Here is a 24,061-nt window from a genome sequence, read left to right on the forward strand (position 1 = left end):
AAGGCAGTTAACATGTTTAGTAGGGATGTCCCGATACCATTTTTTTAAGACTGAGTACGAGTACCGATACTTTTATTAAGTACTCACCGATACCAATTACCGATACTAATTTTAACAATAAAATACACACACATGTATTTTCTGACCACTGACCAACCAAAAGGCCCAAAAACAGAACTATAACATTCCAAGGAGACATTATACTGTATGGGGGCAGCCACAAGGAGACATTATACTGTATGGGGTCAGCCACAAGGAGACGTTATACTGTATGGGGGCAGCCACAAGGAGACGTTACACTGTATGGGGCGGCCACAAGGAGACATTATACTGTATGGGGGCAGCCACAAGGAGACGTTATACTGTATGGGGGCAGCCACAAGGAGACGTTATACTGTATGGGGCAGCCACAAGGAGACGTTACACTGTATGGGGCGGCCACAAGGAGACATTATACTGTATGGGGGCAGCCACAAGGAGACGTTATACTGTATGGGGCAGCCACAAGGAGACGTTATACTGTATGGGGCAGCCACAAGGAGACGTTATACTGTATGGGGGCAGCCACAAGGAGACGTTACACTGTATGGGGCGGCCACAAGGAGACATTATACTGTATGGGGGCAGCCACAAGGAGACGTTATACTGTATGGGGGCAGCCACAAGGAGACGTTACACTGTATGGGGGCAGCCACAAGGAGACGTTATACTGTATGGGGGCAGCCACAAGGAGACGTTATACTGTATGGGGCGGCCACAAGGAGACATTATACTGTATGGGGACGGCCACAAGGAGACATTATACTGTATGGGGCAGCCACAAGGAGACATTACACTGTATGGGGGCGGCCACAAGGAGACGTTATACTGTATACTGTATGGGGGCGGCCACAAGGAGACATTATACTGTATGGGGACGGCCACAAGGAAACGCTACTGTAAGGAGTCAGGACAACAATTTTTGAAGCCCCCCTCCTCAGTATAATAGTCTTGTGGCCATCATACAGTAATGTATATTTCTTCTTGCCCTAATGCCTGCTTTTAGAGATCAATGTGCAGCTTGCAGGCAGGAAGGGAAGGACCAGGGCCATAGAAGACAGACACTATCACCTTTAGAGGGACTCGCTCCTGGCAAACACAGCTCTGCTGCAGTGAATGCAGTGGAGCAGACTGTGATGTAATTATAGTTATTGCAGGGACTCAGAGAATCGTCTGAGAGTTTATTAGTTAAAAAGAATCGAATGAGTCAGAGACTGTGTCACCCCAGACTTCCTGCTCTGCTACATGCACCCTGTACACACACAGCTCCACTACATGCTATGCTAATAATGCCCCCCCTTCCCCCCGGACGGACTTACAGGGAGCCGCAGAGCAGGAAGTCTGGCAGGGACTCGGTGACACGGTCTGTGACTCATTGGATTCTTTTAACTAATAAACTCTCAGATGATTCTCTGAGTCCCTGCACTATGCTCCCTGTGCTGTGAGTCAGTGCTGGCTGCCTCTGATTGGTTGGAGGGCGGGGAGGGGCGGGCCTAGCTTCCACTCTAGGCTCCAATTACACTGCCTGCTGCTGCCTGTGAAGCTGTTAGCTGTGCGAGGGGCAGGGGCCGCGGACGGACACATAGAAGCGGCGCACAGGTATCGGCAGTGGTATCGGGGACATTTGCACGAGTACATGTACTCGTGCAAATGCCCGGTATCGGTACCGATACCGATACTGGTATCGGTATCGGGACATCCCTAATGTTTAGCTACAGGTGTGTCCTTCATATTGGCAATATCATTGAGATGTTCGCCCGAAATTTGCGAATGCCAATATATTCTTTGCCGCATTCGCATATGAGACGGTAAATAACCCCTCATGTTTTACAATTGGTGACGAATGACATATTCTCTCCCAGTGATGTTACTTTTAAAACTCTTACCAGTCTGAATATGTTTACATGCTATGCAACCACTGCACCTACAACAACCCTTAGTACACGCCTGTAATGTACTGCACCAGAAAGACATACACAAGCTGCCCGAAGGAGCTAGTGGTGCAAATTCACTGTGTACCAATCTGTCTTGTAGGCTCCTACCACGACGGTAAGTAATGTGTGGATGATCACCTATAACCTCTTTCAAATCAGGGTCCATAGTAAGCATTTCCCAATGTTGGTTCACAACCTCCCGTATCTGTGCCCACCGCCTTATCATATGTAGTGATAAGACAAATCAACTTTACATCTTGATTCCCCGCTGATCTAGGGGTTAGGAGAGTGGATCTCTCCTCTTCCTGTTTAGTAGAGCAGTTCCTCCTAAGGGGATATCCTTTGGGGATTCCTCTTCTGAGTGGGAGTGGATGTCCACTCGCTCACCTCAGAAGGGAATTGGTGGAACTGGGTTTCCTGTAGACCGAGGTGTCCAACTCACCCCTCCCATTCCTGGTTATCAGTACATCTAGGAAAGGTAGGGACCCCTCGTCCGATTCTCATGTAAAATGTAGGCCAATACGAGTCATTCAGGTCCTTTACAAAGGATTCAAAGCTCATTCTGTTACCATTCCAGATGATGAAGATGTCATCTATGTACTGTGCCCACAGCCCTATAGGATCAGTGACATTCATCCGCTCTTCCGCAAGGACTATTGTCTTCTCCCACCAGCCCAGGAACAGATTTGCATACAATGGGGCACACAGACTCCCCATTGCGGTGCCCCTGAGCTGGTGGTAAAGTTTATTATTAAACAATAAGACATTTTTGCTCAAAGTAAATTCCAAAAGGCGGAGAACAAAAAGGCTGTGGGCACGGTACAGACACCCGTGAGTTTATAAGAAGCGGTCTACAGCTTTAATCCCAAGGGTGTGTGGAATTCATTTGTGGTTCCATCAACGATGGGGTCACTGAGTTTTCATAAGTTTTGATATGTCATATGGAGACATATCAAAGGTTTTGATCGGTGGAGGCCTGAGTGCTGAGACCCCACATCAATTCCTAAATCGAGGAGAGAGAACAGCTCATATATGGCTCTGTATTCATGTGAATTCTGAGATTTGGGAGAAAATAGACTTAACATGACTTTGTGCAGAAAAGTTTCCTAAACGGTGAGCTCCTAGGCTCATGTTTAGTTTTCTCACTAGGCTCATGTTTAGTTTTCTCACTAGGCTCATGTTTAGTTTTCTCACTAGGCTCATGTTTAGTTTTCTCAAGCAAAAGTCTGAAATGTTGCATTATGAGTACGTGGTGCATTTATGATTCAGTGACTGGTTCCCGAAGCATCTTTTCATTACCTTGATGTTTCCTCAGCCACTCGCTATATCTAAAATACTTGAGTAGATTATTCAGCATGAACCTTCTGTCTCCTCTGTAGAAACTACCAAAGGTGAACAAGGAGCTTGCACTCAAACTGCTTGAAGAGGAAGATGGGGAGCGTCCCTTACAGAAGAAAAAGCAAAAGGTAAGATATGAGTCATTCCTGGTTAAGTACACTCAACCGCAGGGTGGAGCCGGTCATTGTAGGTGGAAGCTCGAGAGTCGGGTAATGCTTGAGCTTTGGTTGTTAGAGACAATCTCTTTGAGAAGGCCATCCCCAGATGCATATATTATGCATACCAGCCATCTTGTTTGAGAAGATCGCCCCCAGAAGACCACTTTTCAATGCATTTTTTTTTTTGTTGGGTGGTCATCTCAAAAAGTTTTCACTCTGTATTAGAATATTGCTGGGTTATCATTTGAACACTGCATACGAATACTGCTTAGTAAAGGCTGGTGTTTTAAACCCTTTTCATCCGTAACTGCATTCCTAAAATTCATGCTGAACTCTCGCAGCACTTCCTCCTTGTTCAGTGTTTGCATTGTGGGAGTTTGTGGACTTTACATAAGATACTTTGCAGCAGCCTGATGCTGGGAAATCTTTGTCAGAATGCAGTGCAGCAACAAAGGTATACCATAGGATTAGTGTTGAGCGAACTTCTGTTTTAAGTTCGGCGTCTAAAGTTCGGCTTCCGGTTAGCAGAGAATCCCGATATGGATTCCGAATTCCGTTGTGGTCCGTGGTAGCGGAATCAATAATGGCCAATTATTGTTTCCGCTACCACGGACCACAACGGAATTCGGAATCCATATCGGGATTCTCCGCTAACCGGAAGCCGAACTTTAGACGCCGAACTTAAAACAGAAGTTCGCTCAACACTACATAGGATCATGGCTTAACTCCTAGGCAGTGTGCAAGGTCACCAGTTGGAACCGGCAGTATTATTAAAAGGGTTGTTTTATCCACTGATAGTTGCAATTCCAACTCCTGGAAGCCACAGGGATCAGCTGTTATCTGATGTACTTGGTGCCAGGGGCGGACTGGGACCTTAAAGTGGCCCTGAAAAAATACTGAAAGTGGCCCCGTTTTGTAGTCTGGCCGAATTGATGGAAGGCAGGGCCAGGAATACCATATTGTGGCACATTATACTACCCAACAGAGCCAAATACCACAGTTCAAATACTGCCACCACCAGCACAAAATACGTCCCCAAAAACTTCCACTAGCTCGCCATGAGAAGGGCCCAGACGGCTCCCTGGGCATCGGCCGACTGGAAAATTTCCCTGTAAGGTCTATGGCCAGTCCGCCTCTGCTTGGTGCTTATCCAACTTATTACATGTCTGAGCTGAGTCCGCCAGGGTGGGAGTTGCTCTTTTGCGACTGCATAAAGTGGGGTTCCTCAGTCACGTCCTATTATCTGGGATCAGGCAAGGTGCTGCAAATATTTTTTTTGATTTTAATTAATGCAATTTGAGAGGCTAAACTTTAAAATGTTTGACTTTTTCTTCTACAGAAAATGCCCAATCTTCTCTCTGACGACCGATTTAAAGTCATGTTTGAGAATCCGGACTACCAGGTGGATGAACGGTGCGAGGAGTTCAGGCTGCTCAACCCATTGGTGTCTAAAGTCGTTGAGAAGAGAAAGAAGAAGTTAAAGGCGATGGAGATGCTGCAGACCAAGGTAAAGGTACAGTGATGGCAAACCACTGATGCGAGCTGTTAGGGCTCATGCACACAACCGTGATTAGCCCGGGAAACCTGCATCTCCCCTGACCTGAACCCACTGTATCATAGGAAGTTATGATACAGTCAGTTACTATCTGATCGCTTGGCTATTGCAGTGTACTCACATGATGATGTGAATACACTGCAGTAGCCCCACGATCGGACAAAGACTGACTGTACCCTGTAAAGCGGATATTCGGGCATGTGTGAGATCACTCCATTCATGCATAAGCCCTTAAGCGGGATTCCAATAAGTTTTAAGTAGTGTTGAGCGAACTTCTGTTTTAAGTTCGACGTCTAAAGTTCGGCTTCCGGTTAGTGGAGAATCCCGATATGGATTCCGAATTCCGTTGTGGTCCGTGGTAGCGGAATCAATAATGGCCGATTATTGTTTCCGCTACCACGGACCACAACGGAATTCGGAATCCATATCGGGATTCTCCGCTAACCGGAAGCCGAACTTTAGACGCCAAACTTAAAACAGAAGTTCGCTCAACACTAGTTTTAAGTGCATGTTTTGTGTTGAAAATGTGTCATATATTTGTAGGGAAATGTAAAGGATGTCCCACAACAAGCGATTATCTCCTCTCCACAGGGGTCTGACTGCTGAGGCTCTTGCCAATCACAAGAACGGGGAGCTCCATGTGCCCCTGTTTGAATTCAGTGGTGGTTGCACATGCTCAGTGCCGCTCCATTCAACTCTATGGGACTTAAGTAGATAGCGGAGTGTGGTTCTCTAATATCTTTAGACGGGGAACACAGGACCCCTGTTCTTGTGGTCCACAGTCCAGATAAGACACTCTCCTATCCTGTGGGTAGGGGATAAGCGTTTGTTGAGGGACAACCTGTTCAATGCACGAACACAAAAGTAAGACCTAAACAAAACAAAAGAGTCCCAAAGTGCAAAAATACAAAATTCTTTATTATTACAGTAATAAAAACATTAAAAAAAATAATCTTACCAGAGAGAAATCTGTGGCAGTTCTGAGAAAGTCTTATATGTATATTGTGTACAAAATATGGATGATCAATATGCTAAATACTCCAGTATATAATAATAGTATAAATTACAAATTGACAATATCAAAATAATGGACCTATGTGTATGGAGCACACGGGAGGAATAATTGCGGTGTATTTTCACATTGTAATCTATCGACCAGTGAGCACAAAGGGAAACACAAGGCTACTTCAAGCCTCCAGTGGTGAGGCACACGTCCTCTTGGTAAAATCGGCGACCATTTATTCTTAGCATGACTGTCCTAGCTCGCAAATTTGATGGTTTATTTTCCCCTATGCAGACGTATGATCTCTTAGAGAATGCACTATTGAGAGATTTAATAATTTGTTAAGTTCTCGTGATTCGGATCTGTACAAGCAGATTTATGAAACAGTCTAAAAGAAAACCCATAGCAACCAATCATAGCACAGTGTTCATTTTTGTAATTTGATCTTGAGATATACCGATAACTTCATGACAATGCCGTGGGGGGCATGTTGCCATCAGTATCTCTGCCTCATGATTTAGGCCTGCAACTTCAAGCGATATTGCCTATATATTACAAAATTATTTCCAATTTTTAAGCTACATTTATGGACAGGTCATGGTGCGTACTATGAAAGTTCTTGAGATTCCCTGATATTAATCAAGCCTATATTCTATCATAATTCAAGGAGTTCATCGTATCCTTTAGGTGACAAGAGTGTGGTGTATTTTGGACCATTTGGGCCTCCACCGATTATGGACTGGTCATCCCTTGTCCCCTGCTAGAATGGAGAGTCATGCGTGTATGCTTCTGCTCCATTCATATCTATGGGGCCACTGAATACAGCAGTGTAGAGTGTTCTCCTGTCTTCGGAGTGCCCCGTACAGTAGCTCTAACTACTATTTCTGGAGGGCCCCATAGCTCTAACATCTCCTCATGGAAATGTAGATTTTTCATCTATTTGCTTCCTGTTTTGATTGAGTCCATGTTAATTTCCTTCACAGTGACAGATGACTTGTATAAACACATCTTGATCCCTCTTCAGACGTCTTAGTAAAAACACAGGTGTCACCTCCTTTGTCTTTCGGGGAAATCTTTGTAAAGCGTCTGTCCTGCATGACACTGCTGAGCTTTATAAATAGACATTTATCGCCTTGTCTGATTGTCACTTGCTTCTAATTTTGTCCCAAAGGAGGAAGAGGAAGAGCCAGAAGGAAAACCAAGTGATGCAGAGAGCTCAGAGTCTTCCGATGATGAAAAGGGATGGGTCGAAGAGGTCAGGACACAGCGCAAACTCTTACGCCAAGAGGAAAGGTCCAAGAGGCAGGAAAGGGAGAAGGAGGACCATCAGACGTCCCTCAAACCTCAGTTCTATGAGATAAAAGCTGGGGAGGAGTTCCGAAGTTTCCAGGATGCTGCCAAAAAGCAAAAGATGATGAGGTAGGTTTGACACGTGCCTGAGTGGTCTGACCTCCATGGTGTGTAGCCTCCTCTATGCTATAAACAATGTTTGGTAGAGCACTTCTGATGTTCCTGCTTTAATCACTTTTGGTCAGACGTACAGTACAATTGTCATCAACCTGTCACATGAAAGGCTCCTTTACATGGATTTGTGGCATCAACTCAGATCTTGGCAGTTTGTATTAAATATAATTAGAAGTAACGGGGTCGCATCTCCACTTTGAACAGGTCCTCTTTAAGCAAGAATTAGAAGCAAATTATCCAAAAGACTTGGTTACAAATATTTGTATTTCTCATGAAACAGCATTTCTGGTGCATCTTTTCTTAACCGTTCCCCTTTTCGCAACCATTCCCCTTTTACAGTTGGTTGCATTTAAAGAGAATCTTTTCCCACTATGGACCTATCCAGGGATCACCATTCTCCAGCTGTCCTGTCACTACAACTCCCAGAACGCTCCATTCACTTCACTACAAGAGCAGCCGAGCCGGTGGATAGGCTGGGAACTGTAGTTTCACAGCGACCGGAGGTTACGAGTCCCTGATTTAGTCAGTCATGCATTATTTCTGTTTTCTTCAGTTTAGTCATTTGTACTTCACTTGAAAGGTTTGGCTTGATTTGGTCAATGATCCACTTAGACTATAAGATTACCGGTCTACAAAGTATGTCTTTTGGAGTGTGGGAGGCAACAGTAGTACTCAGAGGAAACCCACACAAGCACGGGGAGAACATACAAACTCCATGCAGATGTTGTCCTTAGTCGGATTTGTGCCTCGGACCCCAGCGCTGCAAGGCACCAGTGCTAACCACTGAGCCATCATAATATGTATGAGGTGTCCCACAGGTGCCTGGTGGCTTACTCCTCTCTCTGTACTGAGAAGACATGCATGCCTGGCCGAGCGTCTAGATAGGGGATGGTTCTGTCTTGAGCTTCATCACCATCTTAACTTTTGGCCACTGTGATGGAACACCAGAAGTGTCTTGCCCTGATAAAGGGAGCTACACAATCAAGTTATAGTGTCATCTAAAATGTATAACCTAAGGGGTTATCTCCCAGTGACAGCTTCTTAAAATTTAAACAGTTGAGATGATCTGATCGCTGCAGGTCCAGCTTCTGAAGAACACCAGAAAAAGATGCAGCCAGCCATATTGAATGGCATCCTTGTTATACATGGGCAGGTCAGACAGAGCAGGAGCTGCTGATATTGAGCTACGGGAGGAGGAATACAGAGTGGATAGAGGTTCTCTTAGTATTACACCACCCTCGCCCTTGCTATGGATCTGAAGGCTTCCTGTTGGTAATATCTTATCAGCCGGGATTATGCGCCCACGCAATCGCGTGACTTCTCTTCACTCCTTATTATATTACAGCTTCTGATCACGAGATGTGACACAGAGGTGATTAGTGCTCTGGGTGTCGTCATGTTGTATGGTCTTGTATGGAATTTCACCAATACCGCCTTTGGTAAAGCGTGTAAACTTGGCGTCATGTGACCCGTTGATGTCACTAGTTGAGCTTGAGATCGGTAAGAAAGGTGACAAGTTACACGGAGCTGCTAAATGTATGATGGAGGGGAAAGTCTATTTTTAATGTCATACATAATATTGCACACCACATGTAGCCGCAGCACTAGAAACTATACAATATTTGGAGCAGGAGCACACACAGGGCGGACTGACCATAGACCACGCAGGGAAATTTTCTGGTGAGCTGATGCCAAGGGGGCTGCCCAAGCCCTCCTTTCTTCCGCTGTCCAGATACATAATGAGCTGTCAGTGGTAATTAACTCTATGAGAATCAGTTACTCATGTATCCGGCCAGCGACCGCACATGTCCTCCTGAATTCAACTGCTGTGATCCGCATCTCACCTCCTAAGCCCCCTGCTCCATATCTTAATCAGAGACAACTGGAGGAGGAGGACAGAAAATGGCAGCTAATGATGGCCTGCACAGAGGGACAGCTTTTGTGGTGGTATATGTGGTTCTGCTCGGACGGTATTTCTCGCTGGTATCATTGGGGGACACAGGACCGTGGGTATAGCTTGCTGCTGCCACTAGGAGGCGACACTAGGCTGAAAAGTGATAACTCCTCCCCTGCAGGCTATACCCCCTCCAGCCTGGAGAGAGCATATCAGTTTTTAGCTTAGTGTCGTAGGAGGCAGACCTCCCTGCTTAGCAGGGTGGCCTTTTTTGATTTTCTTCATTTTGTTATTTTTCACAGATTTCATGGATGGGGCACAGGCACGCTTGCGTCCCTGTCTCCCTGGGAGGCTGGCCGGTGTTGCTTGTTCCACCACCTTGCCTCCCCCAAGAAGACAAAGTGGACCAGGGCAGCCTCGCTCCCCTGCTTCCCGCCAGCAAGAGGGACACCTCCTCTCCAGCCCTTCTCTGCCCGGACCCCTGATGCATGGTGCCAGCGGTTGTGGGGTGTCCCTGCTGGTACAAGACTAAGGGTGAAGAACACAGATGAAGACAGGTGAGTATACTGTCCCTCTCTGTCCCCCTCTCACCATGGCCCTTTCTTATGGAGGCTGCGAGTCCTCCACCAGTCACCGCATATCCCCTCAGAAATCGGGGAATGAAGGGGTTAATCCCGAACCGGCGGTGGCGGCATTATTTTTCCTCCCACCCCCCTCCCATCTAACATATCGGGCAGGGGACATTTAGAAACTGGCGCCGCTGCACTCTCAATGCCCCTTTCCTCAGATCGACCGGGTGGGCTCCCCAGTCGGCCAGGCACCGCGCCTCTAGCAGGTATGTTCTTAGACTCCTGCTAGTGCCGATCGGGGTACCTTAATTCCCGACGGCGGAGCGCAGAAAAATCTAGGCCCCGGCTTCATTCGGGCCTTCCGTTTCTTCCCGGCCGCGCTGTTCTTTTTCTCCCGGCCCATGGGGTGGTTTTCCATGGCCTCATTCATTGTACCGCTGTGTTCGGCTGCCGGTGGGTCCCATGTGAAACTTTAGTTCCCGAGTTTGCGGCCTTCTAGGCCGCAACTTCACCTCAGGTACGGGGGGCGGGTCCACATGCTGGCGCGAATTTCCCCCGGGAGCCAGCTGGCTCCGCTCTGGCCTTTGGACATTAACTCTTCCTACCCTGCCACTTGAATTACCCTTACCCTAGGTCTCTATCTGCAGGCACAATGTGCCTTAATATTGCAGGATACAGCTTTTCTTCCTCCTTGTCAGTTTAAGGTTAGGTCCTCACCTCCAATATAAAAATTTTTTGTTCTTTTTTAAATACAAAAGTGCGCCCATACAGGTCCTGCCCTCCTCACAGACCGAGCTCTATGCCCAGGGCCTGTTCCCAATCCCGGACAGTGGAGTATTGGGGCCGTTGCTAATGCTCCAACTGTGCAAACCAGTGGAGTTCATCTGACCTTACGGGCAGCTTGGTTGATCGTGCTTCTCTCGGACAAAGCCAGTGGAGTACATATGAAACCTTTAGTTCCATTCCACCTCCGGGTATTTTGGTTCTTATATCAGCACCGCCACAGCCTGCAACAGCCATGGGCTAGAGGCTGAGAGGTGGAACTGCGCACGAGCGGGCCGAAGCAGGACAGTTATTCGGACTCTGTCATGAATCCGGGTTATTTTTCCTAGATTACGTCCGTGCTAACCGGTTCTGGTATATGCATTAACCCTTTCCTTAGGCACTATTTACGCTTCTACTAGATACAGTGCTTAATTTGGGTATTACCTCCTTCCTGAGGTGGACTGACCTCACTAGCATTGGCCTCAATGCCAGCCATAGGTGCCCTCGTTCTGTGAGTGGCGGAATTGAAGTTCCACTGGGCTCAGTATCGTCAGCATACATTAACCTCTTGTATAGGTGGCATTATGGCATTCTCACTGCTGTCGCAGTGTTTACGTACGCATTACACCCTTTCTGGGGTGGGATGATGGCACTTCCCACAGAGTACAGAACTCGTCATATGCAAGTTCCTGCTAGGTGCGTTACCCCCTTCGATGGGTGAGGTATTTGCACTACCTCGGGTTACAGTACTTACTGGATATGTTACTCCCGATCATAGGTAAAGCGTTTGCACTGCCACTGGGCGCAGTGCTTGCCGTAGATTTTTTCCCCCTCCATTCAGTGGGTAATTACACTTCTGTAGATTGCGGTTCTGACTATCACGCTACCCCCTTCCCTAACCGGGGGATTGCGCTTCCGTTGGTTACTATTCCATCTCCCATTTGCCATCACATACTTCTTATGGAATTACCCTTTACAAACGATCCAGTAACGGGGGAATCACTATGCATCTTTGCATGCTGTATTTCAGCTATGCCACGACTCTAGAGGCCTTGATTTCCTTCACAGGTGGTCCGTGGCAACAGTAGGTACCGCTGGTACCTGATATTCTCATCTAGTGGCATATGGATACTGCCACTGGATACTATGGATACTCCCATATTGTATTCCTCTTTTCTTCATGCACTTATTGGAGACACAAAAATGTCGGCCTTTGTGCTCTCAGGGTAGTCATCCAGCCTTATGTGTCCTAGAGATTCCCCATTCCCATGAGCCTCCACCGTTCAGGTCAGTCTCACTGCACAGAGTGCTGTGATCAAGATCCAGCAAGCAGAATATTCCACTGACTCCGGATGCTTCGTCCACCACTCATCCTTGTCTAGGTGAGTGCGTTATGCTGGCAATCTGCAGTGGCTACTACAACGGCTTTTCCTTCGCAGGGTAGTCTTCACGCTAGGGCTAGATGCTCCTAATCGCTGTAGCGAGACAGCCCCCCTCAGGTAGGGGTTCTACCCTGGTACTAATTCGGCAGTTGCTCCTGTTCAGCGCCCTTGTCAGGTGGAGGGTTTAAGGTTAGCTCTACTAACTGGGCCAGCTTGATACCAGAACTTCTACTGGATGTCCTCAGACCTTCTCCTCATGTCCACGCTGGCGGAGCATGCGGTAACCCCTACCGCACGAGGGGTGTTTGAGTCACCACCACATGCTATGGTTCCTACTGCATAGTTCTTTCGTCGGGCAACGGATTCCTCTAACACGAGAATCAGTGACCTCTACGGTGTGGCCTACTCCTCGGCTGGAGTACGGCGTGAGCATTACTCTTGGGGCTTCCCTTGTAGGGCCTCCCCTTCAGGCGGAGTATCGCATCACCACTAGACGCTGTAGAGCTCCAGTCTCACATGGGAATGGGCTTTAGCTCTGGCCTCTTTCTGGTTTACTACCAATAAGGGTCCGTGGCTCTGACAACTGTTGTCCTCCCGCCACATCTAATCCATATCCATATGTTTGAGAAAGGCTCTTGATGTGAGCCGAAACGCGTCAGAGTATTGTATGTGACCAAGAAAGACATCATCTTTTGTTGAAGACTACAGTGAGTGCCAGTCTTTCTTCATTATTATTATTATTATTAACTGTTGTCCTTCTTCTGTCGTCGGATCGGGTGTGGCGATGGTTGATCAGCACCTACCTTTTGAGTGCGTTCTACTGGGTAGATCAGTCCCTACGGCACTCGTCAACACTAGAGTGCCGTTCTAAGCGGGACCTGTATTCTAGTAGTCATACCGTAACGCCATTGGTGTTACCTCTCTTCAGATGTCAGTGTTATCTTCGTCACCTCAAGCCAATGGTGGTTGTTCTTTCACTGCTCATTCCGCGGGTGGACTGAGAGCCTTCCCAAGACGGGTGGAGTGTAGTCGAACTTCACCCGGCAAGAGTATTTCTCTCATCTTTGTTCCACTCATCTGCCTTTCCGGGCAGCGTTGCCGCTTTGTTGAAATATGGTCACGGACGGGGCTTCCCATCACTAGCTGTGCTCACATTGGCTTTACTTTACCTTTCCCGTGTGGTATTGATACTTTGGCCTGCAGTGGGGCACGCCTGGCTCAGGCGTTTGTTTTCTTAGTGATTCTCAGGCAGCTTCTCTCACTAGAAATCTCACCACCAGCCTCTATGGCTATAAGGGCGTTGGTCTACCAATATTCCGCTCCCTAGGGGGCGTTCTCTGGACCAGAGGTGAATCCTACGGACTTGGCCTTTTTAGTTCTACTTCCACAGCTGCGGTCAGGAGCCAGCTGTTTGGTGGCGTTATTATTTTTTATTTTTATTTTTTCTCTGAGTTGATACGCCTTTCTTTAAGTATGAACATAGGGCAGTGTTCCGTCCAGGATCCTCTTTTTTTCGCAGAAGGTGGTCGCCATTCCACACCTCACAGACATGGTTTTCTCTTCTTTCTCCCTCGTAGTACACGGACAGAGCTCTCCATCAGCCATGTGATTTGGCCTCTGAGCTTGCTTGTCCTTGTCTAGCGCTTACAGCCCTACGGAATTCTACCAATTCTTATCCTGGGGTCCTTGTCAAGGCTGACGGCCTCCAAAGTATGTTTTCCAGATAGATCCGTTCAACAGTTGCTCGGGCAGTCTGCCCTCGGGTAGGCAACGCCCAGCTGAATCTTGGCCCACCCGACCAGCGGTCGGCGCTTCTCGGATCCATCTCCTTTATGCGGTAGCTTCCAGTGTGGAAGGCAGTATCTTGGTCTTCCGGGCACACGTTCATCAAGTCTTACCAGGTGCCTTCCTAGGCACCGGCGGATACTGTTCCAGGCAGCAAATTCTTGCAGGCGGCAGTGAGTTACGCATCCTCGAGGGCGTTTTTTCTCCATGGGCATGTGATTTTTCCCTCCCCGTGGACTGCTTTAGGACGTCCCACGGTCCTGTGTCCCCCAATGATATCAGCGAGAAAACGAGATTTTTGTGAAACTCACCTGTAAAATCTCTTTCTCGCGGGGTTCATTGGGGGACACAGCTCCCACCCAGTAATTTCTGTTTGCTGTGATTGTTGGCGGTTGTGGAGCCAGTATGGCCCCAGTTCTGGTTTGATCCGACTGGCGTTGGTCAGTTGTTGGTTGTTTACTGTATGGTTATTTTCTCCTACTCCTATTGCTTGGGCACAAACTGATATGCTCTCTCCTGGCTAGAGGGGGTATAGCCTGCAGGGGAGGAGTTATCACTTTTCAGCCTAGTGTCGCCTCCTAGTGGCAGCAGCAAGCTATACCCACGGTCCTGTGTCCCCCAATGAACCCCGCGAGAAAGAGATTTTACAGGTGAGTTTCACAAAAATCTTGTTTTTTGCCCCACCTTCTGTCAATTTGTGTCCGCCAACAACATGGGGCCACTTTTTTTTTTTTTTTTTTTTCCAGGGCCACGTGTAGTTCCCAGTCTGCCCCTGAGTACACAGCTCCATACATAGTGTCGTTTCTTGCACTGCAGCTACCCAAATCAGCTGATTGGTGGGGGTGCCGGGAGTTAGACCCCCACTTATCTGGTATTTATGAACTGTCGTGATGATAGGTCATTAAAGGGGTTATCCGAGATTTTCATATTGATGTCCCATCCTTGGCAAAGGACATCAATATGAGATCGGAGGGGGTCTGACCCCCGGGAACTGCTGTCGATCAGATTTTTGAGGCAGTCGTTTACCGGAGCTGTGGTGAGCACCACAGCCTCTTCACAGCTTACTAAGCACAGCAGTGTACATTGTATGGCGGCTGTGCTTGGTATCGCATCACAGCATCATTGACTTGAATGGGACTGAGCTACGTTTAGGCCACGTGACCGATGTACGGTGATATCACTGGCCTAGGAAGAGGCCTAGGCGCTCACAGAGCACCATGGCCTCTTCATTCAGCTGATCGGCAGAGGTCCTGGGTGTCTGACACCACCGATCTGATAGTGACGCCCTATCCCGAGGATCGGATATGAACACTGAATTCCTGTATAACCTCTTTAATATCTGTAGTCCAGACAACCCTATTAAGTGCCAATACAGCCCCGATCAGCATAGTTCACTGATGGTTGGTTGGGTTGAATGCCCCTTTATTCTAGCAGTTGTTGGGTGATGTCAGCTGATGGTTTCTCTATGGCCTATAAGGAGATTTTTTATTTCTGCTGTATTGAGAGCTTTCAGATTTACAGTGCTCATAAAGCCTTAAAGGTAACTTGTCGCATTGTCCATGTGGTCTTACCTGTTGGCAGCATGTTATAGAGCAGGGGGAGCTGAGCAGATTGATATATAGTTTTGCAGGAAAAGATTCAGCAAAACTTGTAATTTATTCAGTTTAAGCTCTTTTTATGCTTAGGAGTCCAGTGGGCGGTCTCCTCAGTGATTGACAGCTGTGTCTATGCACAGTCATACAGGGAAGTCAACATGCAGGACCACCCACTGGATATATAGCAATGTGATCAGCCCCCGCCCCTGCTCTGTAACATGCAGCCTGCACACTTGTCCTTTTTTAGGGTGTTTTTGTGGGTGTTTTTACAGGGTCAGACTGCCCATAGACCCTGCCGAGAAGTTTCCCAATGGTCCGATGTCCATAGAGTGACCTTAGCCCTCCTTACTGCCGATGGCCTGGTACATACTACTAGGGGAACTATAGGGGTCATTATTAGAGGAAGTCCAGGCTGCATGCTGAAGGCAGGGGTGGCTTGGTGCTGTGGTCCACATCTCACATCCTACGCCCCCTGTGCTCCATTTCCATATTAGAGACAATTGGAGGAGGAGGACAGAACATGGCAGCTATTGATGGCCACCACAGAGGGACAACTTCTGAGGAGGTATATTGTGCTGCACTGCGGTATTTGGTTCTGTGGGATGGTATTCTGTGCTGCACTATGGTATTACTGACCCTGCCAACTTGTGTTGCCCCACCTTTGGCCTCGCCTACAACATTGAGGCCACTTTAAGTTCCCAGTCTGCCCCTGATGTTTTATAAAAAAATTAATAATAATCATGCTGAGGATTTTTTTTTCTCCATAGACTTCTGTATGTATTTTCAAAAAGGGCTAAAATAAATGTATTCAGTAAAAACCACCACTTGTGGGGCATTATTCATATGGGCGGTGAGTCTAGAAGTAGTTTACATTGCCTGAGGCCTGCAGATTGTATTATCTGTGTATGACGGCTGCGGTCTCAAGTGCCAGAACATCCTGACCTCCACCAGTTTAAATGCCATTTCTGCTGCTTTTAAAGTTAATTGGGTGCTTCAAAAAAATCAAAGGGACTAAAATTAATACTTTTAGAGGTTACCAAAAGAAGAAGGAAAAAAAACAAAAACAAAAAAAAAAAAACAAAAAAAAAAAAAAAAAACAGGATTGGCTCTCCAGGAGAGACAGAGGGGAACAAATGGGTGTGAAGTGCACCCGTTTGAAACAACCCCCTTTTTGTCACCTTCGTCATGGTCCAAGTGACATAACTGTTTTTTATTTTTCTAGGATACCGTTTTTGGGTACATTTTTTTTACATTTATTTTTAATGGGAACCTAATCCCCTTTATTCCAATTCATTTTGCCATGTGTTTTCTTGGCCCTTAGGGGACTTGAAGCAGTAATCATGTAAGGCCACATGCACACGACCGTGCTGTGTTTTGCGATATGCAAATTGCAGATCCGCAATACACGGATGCCGTCTGTGAGCGTTCTGCAATTTGCAAAACGGAACGGGCTGCCCATTATAGAAATGCCTATTCGTGTCCGCAAAACGGACAAGAATAAGACATGTTCTATTTTTTTATTTATTAGATTTTTTGCAGGGCCACGGGACGGAGCCCACTGAGTGCTGTCCGCATCTTTTGCGGCCCGATTGATGCGGACCCAAACAATGGTCGTGTACATGAGGCCTAATACTGTGAAAACATAGGAGGGCATTTATTTTTGTTTACTATCAATTTTCTGGTTTTAAAAAGGTCACAATTCTTGACAAAACATCAGTTTGGCTCCAAAACGTGCAATTTTTCATTTTTCCGACAGAGGTGGCTGCGGGTAGAACCTTTACATTTAACAATGTGTGTGCCAGAAAACTGGGGCACATTACACATAAAAGCAAGCTCCTTGCTGGTGTATATTTTGTTTTCTACCACCCAGACCTCCTAGGGATGTGCCACATTTATTAATATGCATGGACCTATTAATCGCTAGGATATGCCATCAAAGTCAGATAGGTGCAGGTATCACCTCGGTCTCTAAAAAAGGGGCAAAAATCTCAGATGAGAGAACCCCTATAAGGTTTCATGGTCCCTAAGGTATAAAATGGTATTGTATGTGGCCTCGCTTTGCCATAAAACAGGGGTGGGGAACCTTTTTGCCGCCGAGGGCCATTTGGATATTGATAACATCGTTCGGGGGGCCATACAAAATTCTCAACTTAAAAATTTGACTGCTATATTTGGTCAAACATATAAGTGACTTAGGGGTTAGTTACAGAAACTGTGCTTCAATTAAAAAAAATCTGGAGCGCTGTATTTTTGCAGCACAAAATGGCTCCTGCAATATATATTACATATAGTATAGGCGCCATTTTGACCACACATAGCTGTCTAATACTTAAGTTGAGAATGTTATATATTTAGTTGTTTTTTTTTTTGGTATTAATGAAAGCCAAGCTCATCCCAGAGGGGTCCAGAGAGGGGTTCACCCAGCTTTCAGTCTCCTGGACACTATCCCTGCCTCTTTCTTCGCAACTGTCCCTACCTTTTGTCCCTTTCTCAGCCACAGATCTGCCCCCCACCTCCATCAGATCCCCCAGCCTACATCAGTATCAGATTAGACCCTCATCAGACCCTCCATAGCTTCAGATCAGCCCCCATCAGACCCTCCCTAGCCTCAGATCACACCCCCATCAGACCCTCCCTAGCCTCAGATCAGACCCCCATCAGACCCTCCCTAGCCTCAGATCAGACCCCCAATAGGCCCCCCAGCCTCAGATCAGACCCCAGCCTCAAAACCGAACCCCCCAGTCTCGGATCAGTCCCCCGTCATCAGATCAGACCCCCCCCCCCCCCCCCCCCCCAGTGTAGGATCAGACCCTCCCCACCCTCAGATCAGCCCTAATCAGACCACAGATCAGACATTTAAAAAAAATAACTTACCCCCTCCAGCTCCGGATGGTGCTGCCTCTTGGCAGATCCACTTACCTTCCTTGGTCTTCTTCCTGCCACGCTGTACTGTGACCTGACCGCACACAGCATCAGGTCATAGTGCGCGTCTACAAGCACTACGCCTTGACCAGCGTGGGGCCGGAAGTCGACCAGGGAAGGTGAGTACAGCTAGCAATGCGCTGTTCTCACCTTCCTGTGCCTCCCGCATGCTAATGACCGCTTCCATAATGGAAGCGGTCATTAGCATTTTCTGGCAGGGGGCCACATGAAATGGTCCCATAAAGGCTCAGTGACCCTAAAGCGCTTGCTCTTTCTGCCAATCTGTGAGGGTCTTATCCGTCTGACCTAAAGTTCCCCAGCATCTACAGGCAGCATCTTGAGATCTTCTGGTGCAATTGTCCCGTTGCTGGAGAAACGTCTGGACGATGCGCTGTAACATAGACTGTGCTTTAATCTCTGGTTAGGAATAATGTCTGAGTGATGTGGACGTGAGCGACAGGACAGAGGACGTCTACTCTGCAGATGAAATGCGTTCTCAAAGCCAGGATGGCCAAACAGGAATTCATTACACAAAAAGCACTTCATAAATGAATTAAGCGGAGAAAACAAGGAGATGGCGGAGAGCAGACACTGACTATAGCGCAGCAGGTGGCCTACAGGCCAGACAGGAGTGCTCACCGGGAAGCTAGCAGAAGGATTACCCCCATCCTCCGCCCTGCACTTGTGAGGGACATAACCTCTTTAAAGATTGAGAAGTTCACAGAATTATTGAATAATTATGAAAAGCAGCATTTCAAATGTCACATTTCTTTAGCTTCAGTTTGTCGGTTATAGCCCTTTGTTACTTAAAGGGGATATGCCATGATTTGTGTAAAAAATAAAAATCAGACATCATATAGTTCATGACGATATCTTTCTAACAAAGCTAGAACCAGCCCTATACCTCACATGGATCCAGAGATCTCCTTATTATCTTCAGCCTGATAGCTTGGGGGGGGGGGCGTGTCCTTTCTGCTGCAGTTCTCTCAATGTAACTACCACCGCTTCTAAGAGAACATATGGCGGGCGGCAGTTTTAAACTGATCATGTTCAACCAGCTCATTGAGACATACCAAAAAAATAAGGAAAAGAACAAACAGCAGGTGGCGCTATACGGATACATTTTATTGAATAGCTCAGTGGCTATGCTAAATTTTTAATGACATGGAATGTTTGGTGACACAACCCCATTTAACAAGTTAAATAGTGAATTGTAGCTCCTGCAGCCACCACTAAGGGGAACTTGAAGCAACCCTTCTGCAATGGTTTATGTATACCCCCGGTCTTGAAAGCACCTCTCTGTCCAGCGTCTTGCTTCTCCTCCCCACCAGATTTGTTGTTCTGACACATGTGACTATTGCAGCCAATCACTGACCTCAGCTTTCTTGCGTCGTATTACTGATGCTGCAGAGTGATTGGCTGCAGTGGTCACACGCGGCATTACGGGACGTCATAGCTGTATCCAAAACATTGTGACCGGGCATTATGAGGGTAGATGAAGCGGCAACTGGAACATGGGGGTTTCTGGACAGTAAATATATTTTATTTTTTTATTATATTTTATTATTGTAACTGTCTCTGGCAATTACAAAAAAAAAAAGTCATCTCAAGATGGATTTAGTTAATGAGTATTAATAGGAATGTTCTCCCTCGCAGAGACTGCAGTCAGAATTTTATAATTTAAGGTCTGGGGATGGCACAGAAGGTATATCCATCACCATGGCAGCTAGAAGATCTCCCACCATGGGCATGCTACTTGCCCATTCATGCGTCAGCTGGGTTCGTCACCTGGTTCCAATTGCATGGAGCTGGCCCACTCAATGACCTCATCAAGGACCGTTCCCGTCAGCAGCCATAGGCAGCTCTCCCCGAATATGGGAAGGCCTTGGGATGGAAGATGAGCCTGGAGTGCCTATTGGATGAATTGGGGGACCTGGGATGATGTTCCTATTGGCAAAGTTGGGGGTGTCTCATCTGACAAATGGGGAACACAGGGTGTATACTGTTAGGGCTCATGTACACAAATGTATTTTCTTTCCGTGTCCGTTCCGGTTTTTATTTTGCACACAGTATGTAGAACCATTCAATTCAATGGGCCCACAAAAAACGGAAGTTACTCCTTGTGCATTCCGAGTCTATATGTCCATTCTGCAAAAAAATAGAACATGTCCTAATGTCCGTATTATTGCGGACAAGGATAGGACTGTTCTATTAGGGGCCAGCTGTTCTGTTCCGCAAAATACGGAATGCACACGGACCTCATCAGTGTTTTTTTGCGGACCGCAAAATAAATACAGTCGTGTGCATGAGCCCTTAGGGAAACTGGGCATAGAGGCCAGTGGGGCAGGATGTGTAAGGCCAGGCTTGATGGTTTTTTGAAAGGTACGTTAATTGCTCCTCAGCCGGTTTGTGGAGGCGCGAGTCACTTGTGTGCTGCTGCTGCCGCCTCGCCTGATCTATAGTATACTGCAGAGCAATATATACCGCTAGTGATGGGCAGCTCCTGTGTGTGCATTCTCCGCAGTCTGAGAGCCTGTGCCAGCGGCTGATCTCCTGCCATAGTCAGCTTGTAGGCGCACACAGGACGTGTTTATATAGGGATTTACCGGGAGAATCTGAGCTGAGGGCACAATGGCGGGACACCTAATCATAGCCATTGCCTTCAGGAGAGCATGTCAGATATTCTCAGAACCGGCCTAGAAGTAAATTGCAGATTTGGACATCCCCTACAGTTATCTAAGGAAAGACAAACCCGAATTCTGCTTGTTGCAATAAGGAATTAAAATAGAGTTTTGGTGTTGCTATATAAAGGGGGCATTGGAACCCCCCACTCATCCAGTTCTGTTTATAAGCTTCTGTAAAATCAAATCTCTCCCTGTGGTGGTAAAATGTCTTTCACACTCGCGTTTAGTGCGGATCCGTCATGGATTTGCACAAACGCATCCGTTCAGATAATACAACCGCATGCATCCGTTCAGAACGGATCCGTTTGTATTATCTGTAACATAGCCAAGTCTTGAACACCATTGAAAGTCAATGGAGGACGGATCCGTTTTCTATTGTGCCAGTGAAAACAGATCCGTCCCTATTGACTTACATTGTGTGTCAGGACGGATCCGTTTGGCTCAGTTTCGTCAGACGGACACAAAAAAACACTGCAAGCAGCATTTTGGTGTCGGCCTCCAAAGCAGGATGGAGACTGAACGCAGCCAAACTGATGCGTTCTGAGCGGATCCTGATCCATTCAGAATGCATTAGTGCAAAACTGATCCGTTTTGGACAGCGTGTGAGATCCCTGAACGGGTCTCACAAAGGGAAACCAAAACGCCAGTGTGAAAGTAGCCTACGATTATAAATTACTGTCCTGCGCAGCTGTATTGTCTGCAGCCCCGAGGATGAGCAGGAATGGCATGGATAACCTGTAGATATAGTGATTAGGGATGAGTGCTTTCAAGTTCAGCGTACAAGGTTCGGGTAGATTCCGCTACCATAAGTTATGGTCCGTGGTGGCAGAATCCATAATGGAAGTCTTGGATAACCTGAACCCGAACCTTGTATGCCGAACTTGAATAATTTCGCTCAACACGAATAGTTGCTGACTAGCGGGCCGGTTAGTCTTTAGTGAGCAGTTATTGCAGTCTCTCGATGCCTCTACGTAGCTGTACGGGGGCATGATATGAACACGGAGCCAAAGTCTCTCAGCATGTTCACGGGCGGGCAAACATTGCACATGTCATAGTTTAACTGGTTCAAAAACCCATTCCCAGATATATTGTTTCCGGGAGCTCTGGGAATGAGATCAGTGGGAGTCAACTCCCAGCACCCTCACCAATCACTATGAAAGGGGCGGCGGCGTTTGGACTGAACCAAACACACGCCATACATATTTATAGTGGCTCTGCTTGGTATTGCACTGGAATGGGACTAAACCGCAGAAAGGCCATGTGACTGATGGATGTGATATCACGTGTTTAACCCTTTCCTGATGGGGCCAATTTTTGCATTACCTTTTTTTACTCCCTGCCTTGCCGGAGCCGTAATTTTTTTATTTTTCCATTCACATGGTTGTATGAGGGCTTTGTTTTTTTTTTTTTTTTGTAGGACAAGTTTGTAAGTTCTAATGTCACCATTTAATATTGCATAGTGGGAAGCTGGAAAAAAAATCTAAATGGGTTGAAATTAGAAATATGGGTTTTGTTTTTTACGGCATATCAGATTTGGTAAAACTGATATGCCAGCTTCATTCTGCAGGTCAGTACTGTTAGAGATACCATATTTATTGTCCTTTAATACTGAATAAAAAATCTCTTAGAAAACTTTTTTTTTTTCTTTGCATGGCCATATTCTGACCCCCATAACTTTTTGTATAGTTATGTCTATGGAGCTGTGTGAGAACACATTTTTTTATACCCTTTTGGAGTGCGTTTTGACTTTTTGATCACTCTTTATTTGTTCTTTTTATGAGAGGTGAAGCAACAAATAAACTGCAAATTGGCCATTTTGATATATAATATTTATATTTTTTTTTTTTCCGTTACAGTATAAATACATTTATATTTTAATAGTGCATGTATTGTTGGATGCGGCAATGCAAATGATCAATAGTTTTATTTATTTATTTTTACTATGGGGAAAGTGGGAGATTTGAAGTGCCACTAGGACATTAACATGTGATCATTAGATCACTTCCCCCAATAGACTCATTTAAGAATGCAGCCTATGAGAGATTCGGTATACTCCTATGCAGCACTGCCAACTTCCGGCCTCCTTAGGAATATTCCTATGGTAGGCCACCACTACCAATGAATAGCTTCCCTAATCTCAGTGCGGGGAAGCCATTTAGGCCTTGGGAGCGCAGTGCTCCTGGGGAAAATCACTTCAGCTGCTGTGATCATAATTGACCCCTTGACCTGAGGGGTTAAATGCGATCGGCATTATCGCTAATTACAGACTTTAGTCCTGGTCGCGAACGGGCCCTATCTTTAAAAATTCGACCAGCGCCGTACATGTATAGCGCTCGTCTTAAAAGGGTTAAATAAGAAGCAGCCAAAGCCTCTTCAAAAGACTGATGATAGCTAATCAATACTAAAGTCCCAGAAATCCACTTTTTAACGGGTGGTGTCTCCCATTCAGGATCCGCATCTATTAGCCAGAGTGGAGACCAACTAAGGCCAAGTTCTCACACCAGTTATTCGATCAGTTATTTCCATCAGTTGTTGTGAGCCAAAACCAGTAGTGAAGCTACTGAGATGAGGTATAATGAAAAGATTTGCATCTGTTCTGTGTTTTTTACCCGTACCTGGTTTTGCTTACAATACCTGATGGAAATAACTGACGTGTGAACTTGGCCTAAAAGTATCTCGCAGAGGTTCCTGCACATCCACGGCTTGCACATTGATCTCAATGACAGCTGTGTAATGCTACATGCCCCCTTTGGTAGTGCTGCAGGGAAACTGAACACCGTGGCGAGACCCAGGACCTGCCAGAGATTCAGGTAAGTAATAATTACCACTGGTGGGTCTGGCCAGGCGGTGGGGTCCTTTAGGAAAGCTCTGCAAAGGTAAACACCCTTTTAAAAGTGAAATGTGCCTCTTGTCTATATAATGTCCTCATTCTCGGTTATTATAACTTATAATACAAGGGGCGGCCCACTTGCTG

General features: G+C 46.6%; 1 protein-coding gene across 2 annotated transcripts in view; it reads left to right on the plus strand.

Annotated features, from left to right (window-relative positions):
- Window positions 1–24,061, plus strand: part of NOL10 (nucleolar protein 10) — an 89,377-nt gene that overhangs the window by 57,503 nt on the left and 7,813 nt on the right. Inside the window, exons 17-19 of one of the 2 annotated variants that reach the window (XM_040427466.1) lie at window positions 3,353–3,439; window positions 4,809–4,982; window positions 7,199–7,446. In XM_040427466.1, coding sequence (XP_040283400.1) covers window positions 3,353–3,439; window positions 4,809–4,982; window positions 7,199–7,446 — 509 coding nt within the window. The remainder of the gene's footprint in view (window positions 1–3,352; window positions 3,440–4,808; window positions 4,983–7,198; window positions 7,447–24,061) is intronic. The other variant, XM_040427467.1, reaches the window with a different exon arrangement.

Source organism: Bufo bufo, chromosome 4, assembly GCF_905171765.1.
Source record: "Bufo bufo chromosome 4, aBufBuf1.1, whole genome shotgun sequence".
Classification (NCBI taxonomy): Eukaryota; Metazoa; Chordata; class Amphibia; order Anura; family Bufonidae; genus Bufo; species Bufo bufo.